This window comes from Salminus brasiliensis, chromosome 16 (assembly GCF_030463535.1).
Source record: "Salminus brasiliensis chromosome 16, fSalBra1.hap2, whole genome shotgun sequence".
NCBI lineage: Eukaryota > Metazoa > Chordata > Actinopteri > Characiformes > Bryconidae > Salminus > Salminus brasiliensis.
In genome coordinates, this window is record NC_132893.1 from 30,059,993 (window position 1) to 30,079,433 (window position 19,441).

Sequence of the window (19,441 nt, forward strand, 5' to 3'; positions counted from 1 at the left end):
TTTAAAGCCCTTCAGCACTGAGCTGTGGAGCAGTGGGACAGTGTTCTCTGGAATGATGGATGGGGAGGTGATTGTTCCAACATCTTGTAATTTCATTGCTGAATGCAATCAAATCCTCACAGCAATGCTCCAAAATGTAGTAGAAAGCCTTCATTAACTAAATGTCGATACACTCGAACATCCTTGCCATTAGAAGAACAAAAGAATAAGCAGGTGTCCCAATACTTTTGTTCATATAGTGTGCCTTGACCTGCTCTCACACATAGTGTTTTCTGCAGTGTGATTAATGTGACAACGACCCAAGCAGGGGTCACAAACAAGCATGGGGCCAGATGCATGTCTGTGGACATGTGGTCATTGTCCTGACCTTCCAAAACCTGGTCCATATTTTCAGGTCTGTGCTTTCGGCTAACCACAAATGACCCCCGGTGGTCACATGGCTTGTCCTCAGCAAGACTACAATACATCTGAAGGGGACGGAATTCACCCTGGCAACTTCCCAGCCTGGGGTGACCCTTATCACCTCTGTAAATTCCAGTAGATACCAGCTACTGTACGCAGCAAAACACCCTTTACTAGTCTTCAAGCACAAATGCGAAAGGAAAACTTCCCAGAAATTCCCAACACAAATAAGACGCAGACCAGCTTCTGAAAGACCATTCGTTTATTTCTGATTTTTCCACAGGATACCATGGAAGCTAAAATTATATACAAAAAATCTGGAATGTAGAATAAATGCATACCAATCATCTCGTTTGTAGCTGCTTTCAGAGAAACCTTTCACATAGCTTTACATTAAAAAGGGTCGCTGTGATGCTATTTATTGCTGGTTGGTATAAACTAAGGTCACTAACGCTGTGGCTAACTCAAACCGGGTTTAAAAAGTATGTACATGCTGATTAGCAATCTGCAGAAAGTTGAAGAAAGGTTTGCTAAATAAATAGACAAACGTGGGAGAATAAAAGAAACCAAGAACCCCCCCCCAAAAAAAGAAGAAATAGACGACGACCAGTTGCTCTTTTCTTTGATATGGCAAAAACAATCAGCTTTACGTTTCAACCCCCGATTCGATTGTCTGTACTTTTCGTCAGAATTCCTTTACTGATAATAATAAAAGGTGTGACAATCAAAGGGTCTTCATTCGACTGATTCAGGACAGAATAAGAAAACACAGTGCTAAATACATCTATCTATACACATCGTGCCAACAAAATCAATCATCTCTTCAAACGCTGAGTAAAAAAAAACAAATCCAGACTCTACTCTGAAGTATTCATTGTGTGAGAATTAGTTGTTCAGATTGAGGCCAGGGGCTCTGTCTGAAAGTAGTAATAAAGCTAGGGTGGGTAAACACTACGCAGTGTTAACGGCCTAATTTACCTTACTAGGCTCGTTTTTACACCTACAGTTGGTCGCTCTGGTCCGAATCAGTTAAGGAGTTTCTGAGCTGGAGCGATTTCCCCTTGGTTCGCGTTGTTTTCACACAGGCACCAAAACATGAAACTCTCTGCTTATTGGTCAGACCTGTCCAGCCCGGGTGTTCTGGACTAGTGCAGATTTCTGTGCAGTTCAATATGGAGCAACTTCAGAAGTGCCATCTGTTCGCAGCTGTAGTCATTTCTCTGGGCAGTATATCCCAGGTTAAACTGGCTATAGAAGCAGTTTAGCTCAAACTTGAGTTAAAGAAAGTTGGGTCGGCTCAAGGTCAGATCACATTCTCAAGGGTCTCGCTGCAGTCCTTTTAGTCTGTCGTTTTTTATGGTGTTCAAACAACCTGCCTGAACGAGTCGCACCAAGAGTCCAAATTAACAGGACTAAAAAAGTACAGGTGTGAAAACGGCCTTAGGATCAGTTTTTGAGTTTTTGTTATGTAATATTTTGGTGTCAGTGCCATTTTTTTTTCAATTGTGTGCAAAAAAAAGGACAGTGTGATTCTAATTAAAATCGTTAGACTAATCAATTTAATTTAATTTCAGTTTTAGTACAGGTTCTCTTATACAACAAAAAAACATCAGTGCTTCCTTCTATGAATATAAAATTTCAGTACACTGATGGGCTCGTCACGTGTATCAGTATAGGTGAATCTGATAACTTAAAGTTCATGTAGACGCCTACAACAATGAAGATTACAGCCAGAAAATGTAAAAATAAAAATAATAACAGCAATAATTATAATAATCATCATCATCATCATCATCATCTAGGGAGTGATTCCATGCAAGTAATTCACACAGTACAACAATCAAACAGTTGGTCATTCTTTTTTTTCCCCCCCGTGTGTGTGAGTGTACATACAGGCCTGTGTACAAAAAGGCCTTTGAAAAGCCTTTCAGCTGGAGCTGCAGAGTTTAATGTCTAATGTTACCAAAGATACTGCAACTATTGACTGTTTGAGTCTTTGCAGCCCAGCGAATCATTCTGCCAGTGAAGAAGGTTAAGCATTTGAATCCACTCAACATGGGAGACAGTTAATAATGTCAACTCAGCAGGCCGTTTGTGGAGCCGGCGATGCAATCGCATTGGGGTGGGGGGCAGTGAGTGCAGGGCATTCAGCTTTAACATATGCATTAAAGAACATCTATGTAAAATACTCAAAATGCCATTTCCTATGGTTTCTCTTCTAAAAGATTTACAATATAAAATGCTCTATCACAATCAAGGAGTACTAAAAGGGATTCTTCTTTTTTCAGTTTTTTTTTCAACTCTTAAAAAAAAAAAAAAGAAACAATGCAATCTGACAACTCTCTGAAAAATAAGAATAGAACTTCTTGCTATTGCTCTCTCAAACATGTCCCATCGTAAGCACTGCACACGTTGTGTGGATCAGTGAGTATTGCTGTGGATCCAAAAAAGAAAAAGAAAAAAAAAAAAAAAAAGGTGACAACCCCCCCCTTCAATTCCAGACAGCTCAGGGTCTGTTGGCACTTGACAAGTCCTTCTTTTCTTCTCCATCCTGTGATGCCTGTGTCAGAACTCCCCATGAAGCGAAAAACTGTTCATCATTAAAACTGTAAAAGAAAATAAAAGAGAGAAGAGCTCTGCACGATGCTTGGGAAGGTGATGCTTATAGAAAGGCAAACCGTGTGTCAATTCCAGGTGAGAAACCCTTTCCAAAGGTCAGTTTCGAGGGTGGTTCTACAGGAAGCCCTTTAGGTTTAGGGCCAGCGTCCACTAAAATAGCTCCAGAGTGCTGTCCTAGGATCAGGTTCCTCGCTCTGGGGCAGAGGAACCCTCCAAAACAGCAACAAGACGACAGTTGCTGAAACTGGCCCGAGCTGCTCCGGCACAGGAAAATGCAGGCCACCTTTTGGCCGAGCCTGCCCCAGAAAAAGGCCTTTGTCCATCCCAGCAGTACCCTACCACCCGGCTACAAGTCTCCTCACAAGCTTTGGTTAACTTATCGGTCCACACTGTCTCGTGTGTCCACCTGTGTCCAGTCCAAAATACAAAAGGCCAACTGTAGGCCCTGCAGCCTCAACTCTTCCGAAACCTTCATGGAAGTTCTCCACCACGTTCCAGTCCATGTCAGACATACAGAGGGCCCTTCAGCACGTCCTAGCAGACACAGCGCCTCGGTTAATAATGTCTCAGGTGGAGGTTTCTCTAAAGGATCAGGCAGTGGGTTCACTGTCGCTGTGGGGGAATGAGTTTGGGAAGGGGTGGTGATGGTGTTGGGGGGAGGTGGTTCTAAATCAAGCTAAGGGTGCAAATAGAAGAGGCTGAGCTAAGGAAAGGTTCCTGTGAAGTTGAAAAGACTAAAGTGTCAAGCAGCAACTACCAGGAACCCAGTGGCTGTGTGTGAGACACTGAATCCACCACCCAGGCCTAAGCGCACGCCAGTTCTACATTCGAAAATCCACATTAAGCACGTAGCATTGACCTCCAGTTTAAAAACAAAAAATCTCACAGGTCAGAGGAGTGGTTTTTAAAATCTCTTAAATAAGAAAAATGAAGGAAGGAAGTAAAACATGATTAAAAAATAAAAATGAAAGGCATACTGATGTCAGCAGACAGGGAGCCCTGCCCCCTAATGGTCAGCTACAGTTAATCTTCTACTATGGTGAACTAACTCTATGGAGATTGATTAAAAAAAAAGTTTCTACAAAAAGCACAGTTTTCTTGTCCATGTTGGACTAAACCAACAGGCTATCCCACAGTGAAGGCTCCTTTGTTGTAGTTACTTCAAACACACAGACACACACACGCACGCTCCCAGACATTGTCTTCTGTCCACTTGCCACAAGTGGTTTTGCCCTGTTTTCACCAAAGCTGAGGTCCTTCTTTCCTTCCTTCCTTCCAGCAGTTCCAATCACCTATACATCAATCCAGCTCCTCCATGTCCGAAAATAATGGAGTGAACATTCAGACGGTTGTGTCTTCCAATGGAATTCCTATGCTGCCAAATCTCTGATGATGATCAGGTCCACGGTGCTGGGGAAGTTCTTCAGGAGGGACACAGCGTTTCCATGATCGATATTCACAAAGTTATATCCATTCGCCTGCAAAGAGGATGGAGATAGGATAACGTTTAGAACATCGCAGGCAGATCACATTTGTAGTAAAAACATGTTCTAGTAGGTGTCAAAGTGTTTCAGACGTACCTGGATGATTTTATCTCCAGGCTGGAGAAGCTTTGAAGCAGGTCCTTCCGGCTGAACTCTTGTCACAAATATGCCCTAATGAAACAGGAAACGTAAACACTATTAACAATACTGAGAATTGATTTATTAGAAATGTAATATTGTAACTGTACAGAAGCCAAAACAAAATAGTGTCTTAAGTAGGGACACCCAGTAGATCGAGATCTATGCTGATCCAGGAATTTGATTGAATCAGGTATCAGCTTTTAAAGCAAAATAAAACAGAGCTTTATTTGAGCTGATAAGTGAGCTGAGGTTACCAGTTAGCAAAAGCTAAAGTTGGCTCCTAATTTTAACTCTCCATTCTACCTTAAATAGTCCCTTAAATACAGTGATTTTACTGCTGTTAAACAGTGTTTATTAACGGCCTGTTTCATCCAAGTTGTGGAGCGGTAATATTTACAGAAATAAAAAAATCGGATTGGCCCAGAGTCAGCACTGGTGTAGATGAAGAACAGCAGCAGGGTCATTCATTTAAAAATGAAAGTGAGAGACACTCACATTATCATCAGGGCGGAAAGGATTCCCCCGTCCTCCCACTCCTCCTGATATGCTGAAGCCCAGCTCAGGATTCTTCTCAATCTTCACATGCATCTGAACACATCACACAGTCACATCAGCTTCACAACCACAACCCCATCTGTTGCATCTTTTAATGATCTTCAGATCACACTGTCCTACACCCACATCACTGCTCATCATAGCTCTTATTTGTCTGTTCTGCGACTGGAACAGCAGCTATCTGGTGCTTACCTCCTGTGGCAAAGACTCATGAGGGTGGCGTGGTGGTCCCGGAGGCTGTTGGGACACTTTGAGCATCAAGTAGTCTATGAGCTGCTCTCTGGACGGATGACGGGCCATCTGTGCCTGGGAACAGCTCATCTGGGGTCGGACCGGAGGAGGACACATCTGACCGTTCATCAAAGGCACCTAAAGACAAGACAGACAGACAGAAGCCATCAAGAGCTGGACCAGAGCTGGAGCTTTAAATGACCGTTTGAATCAGACCTGACCATTCATCTCGGGTTGGGACACAACTTCTCAAACACTTGTCAACTTTTCAGGCTACAGTCTGGTTCAGGCAGACTTTTGTAGTCTATAGTTAGGATCAGGCAGAATGTTATGGTCTACAGTCGGGTTCAGGTAGAATTTTACAGTCTACGGTTAGGATCAGGCAGAATTTTACAGTCTACGGTTAGGTTCAGGCAGAATTTTACAGTCCTACAGTCAGGTTCAGACAGAATTTTACAGTCTACTGTTAGGATCAGGCAGAATTTTACCGTCTACGATTAGGATCAGGCAGAATTTTACGGTCTACAGTCAGGTTCAGGCAGAATTTTACGGTCTACAGTTAGGGTCAGGAAGAAATTTATAGTTTACAGTCAGGTTCAGGAAGAATTTTACAGTCTACAGTTAGGATCATGCAGAATTTTACGGTCTACAGTCAGGTTCAGGCAGAATTTTACGGTCTACAGTCAGGGTCAAGAAGAATTTTACGGTCTACAGTTAGGGTCAAGAAGAATTTTACGGTTTACGGTTAGGATCAGGCAGAATTTTACGGTCTACGGTCAGGTTCAGACAGAATTTTACGGTCTACTGTTAGGATCAGACAGAATTTTACAGTCTACGATTAGGATCAGACAGAATTTTATGGTCTACAGTCAGGTTCAGACAGAATTTTATGGTCTACAGTCAGGTTCAGACAGAATTTTATGGTCTACTGTTGGGGTCAGGCAGAATTTTATTGTCTACTGTTGGGGTCAGGCAGAATTTTATTGTCTACTGTTGGGGTCAGGCAGAATTATGTTGAGCTTAACCAAAATTTTAATGGACTATAGCCATGATCATGATCTGCAGTCAAGGTGGATACTGAAACTGGAGCTGTGGGTTGGGGCAGGCACTGGTATAATTTTCTCGTGGTATATTTGGGTTCGCCTCTGAATTCCACACTTGATTAAAGCTCTTTCCACCAGCATTATGTTCTCAAGCCAGTCCAAATATTATTAGGGTGTAATATGCCTGTTTTCTCCCCTTGAGGAAGGCTTTTGAAGATTACCCACCCTCAAATTCACACTGGTGATTATGTAACTTAAGAGGTATTTGTCTGAACATGCTGAAGCCAACAGTCAACATCAAACCGTATTTGTAAAGCGTCCTGGTTGTGGGTTCACTGGGTTTTGTATACGGAACAAGATAATAGATGGTCAGATGTATGACAACTTGATGAAATGATGGGATGAGGCATTTGCCTGTAGTGACTGGCGATATAAACATAAATATAAAACCAAACAAGAATAAATCAACGGACTGATAAGAATCATCACTTTAAAATGACCACAATTGATCATAAAACCATAACAAGCCACATTTAGGCTCTTTCTGAGCACTACACTCCTTGGCTTGGGGCAGGCCCACAGAGGCCGACTGAGGCTTTTTACAGATAAAGATTTACAGGCTATGGGTTGAAGTGGGCCTGCTGTTGAATCCTCTGAGTCATCATCTCTCCACAGTCGCAATATTAGCAGACGCCTCTGGCAGCCGGGAGAATCCATGATAACACTCTAACATCTATTAGATTGTGGCTTTGGTTTTACTGGCCATCTCCCATAATGTGGACAGATCACAGTGAAAGATCAAGAGTTTTATGATCAGCTGGAGCATTCTTTCAGTCTGAGTGAGCAGAAACCTCTTTTAATTCCTTAAAGAGCAAATCAATAGAGCTTGATTTGCCTTTTAGTAAGTCAAATGAGGGTGGATACAGGACTTGGACTTGGAGGTACTTTCCTCGCAGATGGTCATGCATCTAACCCTTTTTTCAGCAATTATTATTGGGCTTGTATTGTAAGCAGGAAAGTCATTGTGAGTGAGTCCCCTGGTGCTGAATCTTCTATAAAACAGATATACATTATATGGACAAAAGTATTGTGACACCTGCTCATTCATTCATCTGAAATCAATCAATCTCTATTGTCCAGGGAAGACTGATTATTCTGGAGCAAGAACAATTTTGGACATTCCAGGAAATACAGTTCCCAATGCTGGGGGGGGGGGGTCCTTTACAGGGAGTCCTTTTCTATTGGCAATACTTTTCAACAGGAACTAGATCAGCTATGCGTGTGCATTTGCACAGCTGTGTGAGCAATGGGTTTAACTCAAAGTAGCGAATGCAATCGTTAAAAGGGGTGTCCACAAAAATTTGGACATATAGTGTACACAAAGTGGAGCTACATTGCTTTTAGCAAAGTTGTCCTGCACTAATGAAAAACGAACTACAATGGCATCTGACGGGATGAGAGGTACAGTTGGCTGGTTTTGAATGATTCATAAAACACGATCCACAATCACCCCCCCTTAAACAGCCTATCACAGCCTAAACCAGTTATCTAACTGTGGATGAGCTGTAACAGGTGCGTTAGAGTAGAGAAAATAATGCAACATAATGTAATGTAAAGTTGTGCAATGGATGAAGACTCTACAGCTACAGTGATCCAGATTAACTGGGGGCAATGCAGTTGCACTGCCTGACACCAGAGGGCAGAAGGGACTCTGGTAAAACACTCCACGCATGGAGATGCAGCACAGACGTCACAAATTCCAGCACAGAATCTAAGCCGCGTCACATTCAGAAGAAAACAGCATTACTAGCATGTGCTGCAGACACAGATCACTTTAAATACCCATTGCATCCCACTAAAATGTCTCATTTCCTTAGGGATTAATAAAGGGATTCATTTCGGCAGAAGTTTTCCTCCACTAGGAGTTAGAACAGCTCCAAAACAAACAAACAACAAAAAAACCCAGAAAAAAAACTGCATAAAATATTTATCATCTAACCTTGTTTTTCTTTTCAATCAGCAGAGAAGCCTGCTATTCCTGTCAGCAGGAGAGCAGCTCAGAAGTGCAGGCCCTGAGGAGGCTCAGGATGCTCTCAGGAGAGAACAACTCAGCACTAATCTCTCTCTCTCCTTTTTTTTTTTTAATGCTGCTCATTAATTAGAGCTAATTAATCACTGCTGGAGCATCTCAGGGTCAATATCTCCATCCATCTCTCTATCAGTGTTCAGAGAGCTGGGCAGAAAGATCTGTTTGCTAGATATAGTGCACTGGCATCATGAGATCATGAGATATATATATATATAGAGCTGAGTGGCAAGATGACCCCTGGATATCTACAGGCAAATATTCCTGAGGTTTCTAATAAAAGGTGGTGTTACTAACTGACTTTGTGCAGTATCTAAACTTTTGCACATGATATCAGCAAATATATAGAAAAATCTGTTTCTTAAACTAGGGGTCATGACCCAAGCCTGAGCTAGGTCGCCACAGGATGAAAATGCATGTCAGTACGTTTGCCTAAACTCTGTATTGAGTTTAGGCTTATTAACAATGAAAACATGTTTATACAAAACACACACACACACACACACACACACACACACACACACACACACACACACACACACACACACATTATCGCAGTCCTTCATATTCAGTCTGAAACTGAAACTGTTTTATCTGAGCTGGTTGAATTTTCTGTGCTGTCCAGATGTGCTATTTGCCAGGGGGACCAATCGGAGCTCTGTGGTCCTGGTGAGTTCACCAGTCACTTTCACTTTCCACAGACATCAATATAAAAAATAAAAAAAGAATAATAATACAGCACCATAACAAACTATTCCTGTAGTTTAGTCACTCGTTCTTCATGTTCAGCGACTCAAACTCCCTCTCTGCCAACCTCTACTGTCTACTGTCTATTGTCTATATACACAATCAATATTTCTCCACCGCTGAGACTAGAACCCTTCTCTCTCCTGTTGATCAGCCATGCACTGTTAATGTGGGAGTATCCAGTGGAACAGCGCTCTCCCTACAAAAACTGTAGCAGTTGTTTCCGCTTCGGTCCCAGTGTGGTATCAGTTGTCTTATATGGGTCCTCGGGCCAAAAGGTTTAAAGTGTTAAAAGGAACACCCAAAAAAATCTAGCCCTGTGAACACCGCTCATAGCTGGACCTAAAACCCACTGTACCGGTACTAGTCAGGCACCTTTTAACTCGGCATAGACAGTAACAATTACCTTTAACTGAATATTTGTAACTACATTTTTCACAAATATCAACCGATAATGCTTTTTCTCCAGGTTTATTAAAAAATAGAATTTATTTTTCTGGCAATTATGAAAGGAAAAGCCCCCAGCAAGTGCTTCACTGTTCCCTTTAATGGCTGTGATTCACGTATGGATGTCACATAAAGAAAGAGTACTATTCATGACAACAATAATAATGCCTAGTCCTTCACAGACACCATGCTAGCCAAGACAAGCAGCCCTATTTCTATTTACCGTCCTTGACAGTGAATAGTAGGGGTGATCAGGTTGGCGAGATAGTGAGAAGTTACACAGACAGTATGTAACCTCTCAGAGTTCTTCTAAATAACAGGTAACATTTCATTAATTAATTAATTTAAAAGTGCACTTACTTTTCTGTGGGTCTCAATGGGATAACCCTGCTGTCCATAAGGGCTGAAGACCTCGTCCTGCAACCACACAATAACAGTACATAAGACTACGACTCCAACCATTCTCTCTCACACACACACACACACACACACACACACAGCTACACACTTGATCTGAGCATAAATAGCCATAAAGCAGATGCTTCTAAGTGAAGAAGCAAAGTGCTATAAAACCACGCTGCTTAAAAAGCACTATAAACCACCAACCAGTGAAGAGTTTAACCTACGTGATTTAAAAAGCAAGCAAAAAAAACAGCATTTCATTTTCGGAACAAGATTGAATGGAAGCTCAAAGACAGAAAGGTCTGAATCGTGTTGGGTAAGCAAAGTAAAAGAAGCAAAGGGGAGCATTTTCTATTACAACAGGGCCGCAACATCACTGGGTTAGGAAAAGATCTCGTTGGGACGCTCACCCAGAAGATGGACCCATATACCATCATATAAAACACTGCACGCTATACGCACTTACTCCTCATTTAAGCGGCTTCTAATAGCTTTAATTACATGAAATTTAATCAGCACAGAAGCAGAACAGACTGAGGATAGTTCCTAAAAAGCTAACAGTGAGAGAGCAGAAGAAAGGAAGAGAGGAGCGGGAGGAGACTGAAGTGCTGAAGAGCTGGTGACTAGCAGGACTAGGGTTAAGACAAAGGGTCAGTCTGCGTGGGTAAGTCATTAAAGACGATGCTCAAGAAGAGCCATCACTGAGGAAATCAAGAATTCCAGTAAATATTCTGGATATTAGCAGAAGTGTTCACCTTTCCCCTCCATAAAAGACCTCTCTAAACAACTCTTCATCTGAGGCTTTCAAATCATTTCCACACATACACTACATGTCCAGATGTTTGTGGACACCCCTTCTAATAAATGCATTCATCTACTTTAAGCTGCACCCACTGCTGACAGATGTGCACATGAACACACACACAGCTTGTCTAGTCCCTGTAGAGAAGTACTGCCAATAGAATAGGACTCTCTGGAGCAGATAAACACAAACCTATGGGCACCATGCAGCCTAGTGGCAGGCGTGGGTTAGAGGAGTCTAAAGCCCCCCAGAATTGAGCTGTGGAACAGTGGGACTGTTGATCCATTCAATACTTCTGGGCCACGTTGGGGGTGATCATCAAAGATCTTGACCTCACTAATCCTCACGGCAATGCTCCTCCAAAATCTAGTAGCAAGCCTTCTTCTCTGGACAGTAGAGGAAGTTAATCCTCATCAAAACTTTTTTAAAGAAACTGAATCAGCAGGTGTATCAATACTTTTGCCCACACGGTGTAATAATTCAATAATATAATTTCTATGATTGATCCTTTCTTTGATCCAGTCTATCTTTTGTCTTCCTACTTAATATACATGTCAAATAATAAAACTAATACTAATAAAATTACTAATAATTTACTAATTATTACTAATAATTACTAATCAGCTTACAATCCTGCCTGCAGCAGTGTACAACTGAGTACAATTTAGCTGTATGCTTTTTGTTTTACTTTCAAAATATTAAATATGTGTAATATACAATCCAGACAATACTACACTTCAGCCATTAGTGGCAAATTTACATATTGTTGTTGTCACACATAAACCTTGTATCTCCAAAACTGTAACTTTACAGGAGAAGGAATAAATCTTCTTAACTCTCAATTGAACCCAATATAAAAACACTTTACTCCAAGTCATCTTGGAGCATTTCTATTGGTCCATTCATCATCACCAAATTCTGACACAATGTGAAGACCAACTTTCAGAGTCATGTGATGTGAAAAAGTGAAAAACTGAAAAAAGGGAGATACAAACTTTTTGCTCGACAGTGCTGATATGCATATTTATAACCATGTGCAGAATTTAGAAGCAAATCAGTTTGAATTATTGATCAGTCAAAGGAAGATGGATGTGCCCTTTGAGAGCATGCGTGCCAGGCTGGGAGTGACACTCGGACACACGCAGAAAGGCTCAGGGGTGGGACGGGGTAGGATGTACTGGACTGAGCTGGGCTGGGGAAGGGGAAGTGGAGGCGTTTGGTCTCACTGGTGCTATACTCACGCTGGGCCCGTGGGCTCCAAACTGTCGTCCATCTAGAGTGCTAAAGGCCAGAGAGCCCTGGCTGCCATACAGCGTGGCCAAAGACCGAGACAGGGCAGTCTGAGCAAAGACATCACACACACATACACAAACACAGATGATACACACATGCATTCAATGGACACTTCAGTAAACATGCATTACAAGTGTGGTCTGCTGAAAACATGCAGGAGACAAGGTGTTAGTGTAAGCTTAGGTGTGTTAATAAGAAAACACACAGACATGCAGAACAGTCGAAAACACAGGCATGCACTTATCAACACTCAGTTAATGCATTAATATCAGTCCATTCAGTATGAGACCAAGCAAAAACAGACCCCCTGTAATATACCGAAAGGGTCTCCTGGCAGTACTTCGACTGTTCACATTTCTGCTCAATCCAAGCTCTCAACACACCAAAGCCAAGCCAAGAAAGGCACTGAATACTTGCTACAGGTGTCCCCAGAGAGCAAAGACAGAGCAAAACTGTGGACCATCAAGTGGGACTTTGGATCTGGGTTAAAATGGCACTGGGCAGGAATTGTTTTTTTTGCTCCCGGGCTCCCCCTACAGTTGGGGAGTGTAATTCACTTCTACTCCACTGCTGTAAATACAAATCACACTTTGAGCGCCCCCTTATGGACAGCTGTACACATCCACTCGAAGTGTTACAGTTCATATGTTCAGAATTCAAGAAATGCACAACTAGGCTTTTAGAGCGTGCAATGTTAAACGTGGCGGGAGAATAAGGGCTAGGGCGTCCTCTCTCTGAGAAACATCGCTGTATGTTTACATATGCCATTACTGCAACCTCACTGGAAAGGTGAACATGCTTTGAGGAGAATGCTAACGGACAATTCCCTTGACATCTAGCAGACAGCTGCACTGGCTAGCATCACAGAGGGAGAGTGAGGGCCAACCTATGAACTGAGAGATTCAGAACTGAGGCTCCAGGTTAGAGCTGTGGCACCACCGGGGACTGAGCTTGAGATTTACCTGATAGAGCCAACTTCTGAACATTCTGATCCATACCGACAGAACATACTGCTAGTTCATTGTAGACGTGAACTGATGACATTAAATGTTCATGAGCACAACCCCCCCCCCCCAAAAAAAAATAAAAATAAAAGGTTGCTGATAACCTTCACTGTATTCACCGTGAAATGTCTTGCAGCAGCTTCTAAATATTTCTCCTACATCTTGGTCAGCATAAACGTGAAAAGTCTCAGCTTGGCCAACACATGGTTACATCAGAGTACATTCCAATGGATATGTAAATCAATTCATTAAATCCTTCTCTTGCACTGCACACTGTGTGTGTTGGGGTGTGTGTGTGTGTGTGCCTGTACACTGCTTTTATTGAAATCAAAGGCAAGAGATACTGGCACCGTTGACAGACACAGAAAGGTCCTCGTGAATGCGGCTTTATGCTCCATTTCTACGTTTATTTGGTGTCGAAAAAAAATGTCATTCCATGCCTCATAGCAGAACTGATGTAATTAAGAAAATGAAAAAGTTGCCATGGTGACAGCTTTAATGAATAGTAACAGTTGAAGGTCCTGACGGAGGATGGAACATCGGTGTGGGCCATTTTAACCTACACACGGTAATGTTTAGGACGATGTATTTTTGGTAACGTTTGGCTACATCTACACTTCAATTAAGGGAGTTTAGCCCCCGGACCAACGGCTGTAACTGATGGTAAAGGCTGGGGGACACTTGGTCCACCACCTCTTTTTGACCTGCTGCAGATACACCATCACAGGGCAGCCGGCACACTCTGAGCAAAGCGATGGGGTCCCCAGCTTCACTGCACCAGCCAACATCGTTTTAAGAGTGATAAGGGGAGAAAGTGTCATCTACCCACCCGGAGAAAGCATAGACAATTGTGTGCTGACTCCGGCTGCTGATGGCAAAGTGCCATGGCTCGGGATTTGACCTCGTGAGCCCCGGGCCATAGTGGTAGCACATTAAACCAATGGTGGGAGCTTTTGACTTTCGCCACTGTTTTCTTATTTTAGGTTCGTTCAATTTACAACGACAATGGATTTGTAATTATGAGAGAAGAGCTGCAAACAATTCTGCGGTTATAAAACATGAACTTGATCTTTTGGTTTGGACTTTTCTCAAGAATGAATTTTAAAACATTCATTGGAAGAATTGAAAACCACTGAATATCTACTGTTCTGTTGTATACATGGTGTTAGACTACAGAAAGAGCTCAGTTCTCTTTTTCTGATCCTGTTTTCTGCGTGTGATTTTCTGGGACATAACGGTAAGAACCAGCAAGTAGAGTTGTAAATCACTCACCATCTTCTCCATCTTCTTGGCTTCGATGTGCCTCATCACCTGGTCTCTCCAGTCGGCCGGCACCCTGCCACCTCCTCCAGGCGGTCCGTCCAGGAGAGAATGCTCTGACTTCACTCTCATGTTGGGCCTCTTGGTGGGGCTGCCATGCTGGTAGTTGAAGTCACTCACTGACATGGTCCTTTCGGGCAACTCGTGGGCTGGGGGGCGTGCACTCTGCGGCCGGGGTGCTCCAGGTTCATCCATGCTGTACGTGCGAGCCGACAGGGGCCTCTGGAGGCTCATGTGCGGTGGCCCGCGGCCCATAGTGTGGATGTCCCTGTACGTTAGGTAGTCACCCTCAGGCCCCGGCATGCGCCGAGGGTCTGGCATTACCATGGAAGCGTTGGAAGAGGTGCTGCTCTGCCGCTGCAGGGTGCCTCGCTGGCTTCCAGGGGGCAAAGTGCGCTCTTTGGCCCACATGTCAGGGGCCTTTGGTGGGCCGCGAGTCTGGGGCTGGTGGGGGTAGGGTGGGGCATTGTTGCGATTTGAATAGTTGGTGTTGGCGAGTGAATGCTGTGGAGGGAGGTAGGCCTGGTCTGGTGGGACGGGGGTGCGCTGGCCCCAAAGGTTGTCCTTAGGCACAGTGCTGCTGGTGTACTGGACGTTATACTGGGGGGGAGGACCGGCGGGATAGCGAGCCATGCTGGTTGGAGGTTTAGAGCTGGACAGGAGGTCAGAAGATGAGGCTGAGGAACCAGGATAAACCTGCAGTTGCTGGTCATTCAGCAGAGAGGCTGACTTGGACCGGACAATGCTCTGACCCTGGGCGCCAGAGGCCCTGGCTGCTGCTGCTGCTACCGCCTCATAGGGAGGGCTCTCCCCCTCTATAGAGTACAGCTTCATTCCGCCGGCCTCCATGTTGCTGATGCTTTGAGACTTCATGACAGGAAGCCTCCTTTTCTCCGGTGAAATTTCTTCCGTGCTGCGCGATAGCGACATATCGCTGGATGCTGTGACTCCAGCTGAGGCCGTCCTGACAACTTCATGTCTGACTGGAGCTTCCTCAATCCGGCCGTTAAAATGCTCCCCAGGCTGCGCTTTCCCGTTCTGGTTCCCATTCTCCAGGTTCTCCAAAGATGGAGCAGTGGTATTGTTGTTGCTGCTGAAGCCAGGCTCTCCCAGGCTACCCTTGGTCTTCTCCAGGTCATCATAAACCACCATGTTGTCCGGCGGAAGTTTGGACACATTCATGTTGATCTGATCCCACTTGCTGTACTGGTCGGTCATACCGTTGTTAATTCCCTTCTCGATGAACGCCAGGCGCTCCTCCATAGACAGGTCATAGTCAGCCATCCTGCCAGCTTTGCTCTCATAGCTGCGCTGGGCCTTCAGGGCGGTCTGCAGGGACGTCTCGGAGCCATTGCAGTTTTGCAGCAGTGGCACGGTCTCCTTTAGCTGGTTCAGGTTCTCATCCTCTTGTCTAGAAAATATAAGAAACAGTCTTAGTATACTGATAAATTATCACGGTATAAGACAATATCTGAGTGGCCAGTACACACACACACACACATCAAGGGTATTAAAATAGAGTTTCTCCTGCTTTTGTTGGAGTGACTGTCTCTACTGTCCAGGGAAAAAAAGCTTTCTATTAGATTTTGGAGGAGCATTGCTGTGAGGATTTGATTGTATTCAGCGATATAAGAATTCATAAGGTCAGGATGTTGGATAATCACTACTCCAACATTCCCAACTTATCCCAAAGGTATTAGATAGACCACCATCCATCATTCCAGAGAACACAGTTCCACTGCTCCACAGTTCCATGCTGGGAGCTTTTTACCCCTCTAGCCCACTCCTGGCATTAGGCATGATGCAGTGGCAGTGGATATTCGATTTACAATTCAGTATCCCATTCAGGCAGTAATATCACTACATAATCCTAGGGTAAGCTCCTTAATGCAACACATGCCTACTTTATGCTAAATTATGTATCTCATATATCTCATCAGTCCTTGTTCTATAAAGTAAGTCTACTCTAATGCTCTATATATAATATATAACTATAGTGCTGAAAATCCACCAAGCCTATATTTTGTGAGGCACATGCCTCCTAATAAAGAAAACAAGAAATCAAGGCAGGCACCTGTTCTTGGGAACAAGCGGCATCTTAGCCTCTCTCTCTGGAGTGCACAAGGAGTTGTCCTGGCTGCTGTCTGTAGTCAAGGACACGGAGTCAGACATGCGAGATGGAGAAGAGCAGTTACTGTTGTTTTGGTTACTGTTGGCCACCGTCTCATCCAGCAGAGAATCAGCATCTTTATTGTCATCTGGACGAAGAAAGATAAAACAAGAAATCCCACAATTACATGATTATTCTGTCTGTGTCTGGCATTTAGCAACTGATTTAACCATCAACATTCATTCATTCATTCATTCACAGTGGGCGTGTTGATGACATCATTACGGATGAGTTGGTAGCCCTGTTGCCATCTTCGATGTGCTGTGAACAAAACACAGCAATTTTCCTGCTGTGCCTCCGACACACGCTACACAAGTGCCACCCTTGTCTATATCATTCGGAATACTTCCTGCAGTGAGAACGTGAAATCTGCCTCATGTATGAAAAACATTTGCCGGACATTTGAGTACATATGTTTTTAAAAAAAATAAAAAATAAAATAAAAAATGCTTAAGTAAGAAATTATTTATCAAACAGTAGCCATGTCGCCCCCTACATTTTCTGTTGTGTATTGCAATTTGTCAGAATGACGGTACCTTTTTTGTCCTTGCTGAGGGCCACCACTTTGGGCTGGTTTATGGAGATCTCAATAAGAGGAGGTCTCATTTCCGCAATCTTCATCTCCTCTTCCTCAGACGACAGCTCTTCTGAGTCCTGGGGCAGCAAGGCAATTTAACATCAGATACAGCACATACACACACATTTCACATTTACACCCAAACACAGACAGACTCATAGAGACAGCGTGTCTGGAAGAATCATTCACTGCTGGACCTCCCAACCTTATTTTGCACTGTGCTGTCCAGAAATTAACCCCAGAACACCCATCTTCCTCTTGCAGTTGAGCAGTCTTCATTTAAAAATGTCACTCACTGACCCCATTTTTGTTGCTGTGTCGCGACACATGACGCGTATTAATCTGAATAAATTCATCACTGAACGTCTGACGTGGGCAAAAGTGGGCAGGTCACCTCAAGTGTATCCTCATGGTTGACGGTGGCTCGTGTGCCATCTGAGCTCTTCAGAGGGACTCTCTCAGCATCATGGTAATCTGGAACGTCTCTTGGCTCAGGTGGAGTGGAGTTCTGGATGCTGTTCGCTGTGGCTTTGGACTCCAGCTCGAGCGCTTTGCCATTGGCACAAGGAGTTTCGATCACCTGGTGAAGCCAATGCAAGAGCCAACAGTGTGATTCATCCAAGAAATGCACAAATAACACTCTGATGACAGATCTAAACACCACCCAGGGAATCTGACCTCATTTCAAACGCATTTCTGCTTACTTGTGGTAGCATTTTTCCACTTTCCCCAAAACAGCATGCAGGACATTAGCAATTAATATCAGTATGCTATATAAACAGTGCTTTTATATACACAGCAGTAATGGACTGAACTATGTCAATGGTTCCCAGCCTAGTTCCTGGACTCCCCCTGACTGTTAGAAGCTTTGTTTACTGAAGCCGTCAGTGTAAAACTGTAACATGCACAGTAAACAATGACCGTGGCATTGATGCAAAGCACCAAAATCACCCGCTTGTGGGGGATTTCCAGCCTGCTAAACTCGAGCGAGTGACTCAAGTAGCATTAGAGAGTCCTATTCTACTGGCAATACTTCTCTACAGGGATTACACAACCTGTGTGTGCGCGTGCATTTCCATATCTGTGTAAGCACAGCAATGGGTGCAACTTAAGATAGCAGAATGCATTCATTACAAGGAAAGTCCACAAACATTTGGCCATATAGTGTCTAGCTGATCATGAAGACTTGTGAACTAATGCTAAGAGAGTGAGGCAGTGAGGCAGCAGCATGCTGGCCCCCAGATGCAACACGGCAACCCCCAAAACCACTGCAGTACAATCAATGAGGCAACTGTGCTTTGCATTAGAGCACATGATTCATGGTCCTGTAGAGCTCACCTTGACTCCTACGCTCTGCACTCCGATGTGGTTCCTCTCGCTGGCCGACTCGTCTCCTGACTCATCCTCCTTGAGCCGGTGGGCCACTGACTGCGCCGTCTTCACCATGTTCTTCAGCTCGTCAGGGTACGGTGTGGGGTAGCGCTTCAGATTCCCTTCCTGGACATTTTTAGATAAGAGGACAGTCAATCTCCATGCACCATGAGAACTGCTCTCTATTTACATCCGTTTTGTTTATGTTGCCATTTTAGGGCAAAATGTCACACAGAGCTACAATCCGGTGCGCTAATATAGAACGCTAGAATAGGCGGATTTCACGCTCTCTGCAATCCAACGTACCTAACTACATTCATTTTTACATGCACTTGGATTTTCATTCCAAGTCATTTTGGAGCATTTCTATTGGTCCATTCGTCATAACATTTTGACACAATGTAAAGAACAACTGCCAGATTCACACAACATGTGAAAATATTAAGAAACGCCTATAACGTACATTTACATTTATGGCATTTAGCTGACGCTCTTATCCTCTTATCTCAAGGTTTACTCGTATTACAGAGGAGGGACAATGTAGTGTTAGGAGTCTGGCCCAAGAACCCCTGGCCCTATTGGTGTAGCGCAGCACAGGCACCCAGACCAGGAATCGAACCCCGGGCTCCCACATGGTGTGGTAGCTCACTAGCAGCTTGTGGTGTTATCTGTTGCACTACACCAACCACAATATATGTATATCTAATGTATATCTTAATGTGAGTATGTATCTGGTGAAACTGAAAC

General features: G+C 43.7%; 1 protein-coding gene across 4 annotated transcripts in view; it reads right to left on the minus strand.

The window, feature by feature from the left end:
* Positions 1 to 646: 646 nt before the first annotated feature.
* erbin (erbb2 interacting protein) overlaps positions 647 to 19,441 on the minus strand; it is a 111,350-nt gene continuing 92,555 nt past the window's right edge. For 3 of the 4 annotated variants that reach the window (XM_072658854.1, XM_072658853.1, XM_072658855.1), the window contains 11 exons: positions 18,662 to 18,820; positions 17,718 to 17,903; positions 17,283 to 17,400; positions 16,651 to 16,834; positions 14,529 to 15,987; positions 12,201 to 12,299; positions 10,116 to 10,172; positions 5,394 to 5,570; positions 5,142 to 5,234; positions 4,602 to 4,676; positions 647 to 4,499 (listed from right to left, as the gene is read on the minus strand). In XM_072658854.1, coding sequence (XP_072514955.1) covers positions 4,392 to 4,499; positions 4,602 to 4,676; positions 5,142 to 5,234; positions 5,394 to 5,570; positions 10,116 to 10,172; positions 12,201 to 12,299; positions 14,529 to 15,987; positions 16,651 to 16,834; positions 17,283 to 17,400; positions 17,718 to 17,903; positions 18,662 to 18,820 — 2,715 coding nt within the window. In that variant the 3' untranslated portion in view covers positions 647 to 4,391. The remainder of the gene's footprint in view (positions 4,500 to 4,601; positions 4,677 to 5,141; positions 5,235 to 5,393; positions 5,571 to 10,115; positions 10,173 to 12,200; positions 12,300 to 14,528; positions 15,988 to 16,650; positions 16,835 to 17,282; positions 17,401 to 17,717; positions 17,904 to 18,661; positions 18,821 to 19,441) is intronic. The other variant, XM_072658857.1, reaches the window with a different exon arrangement.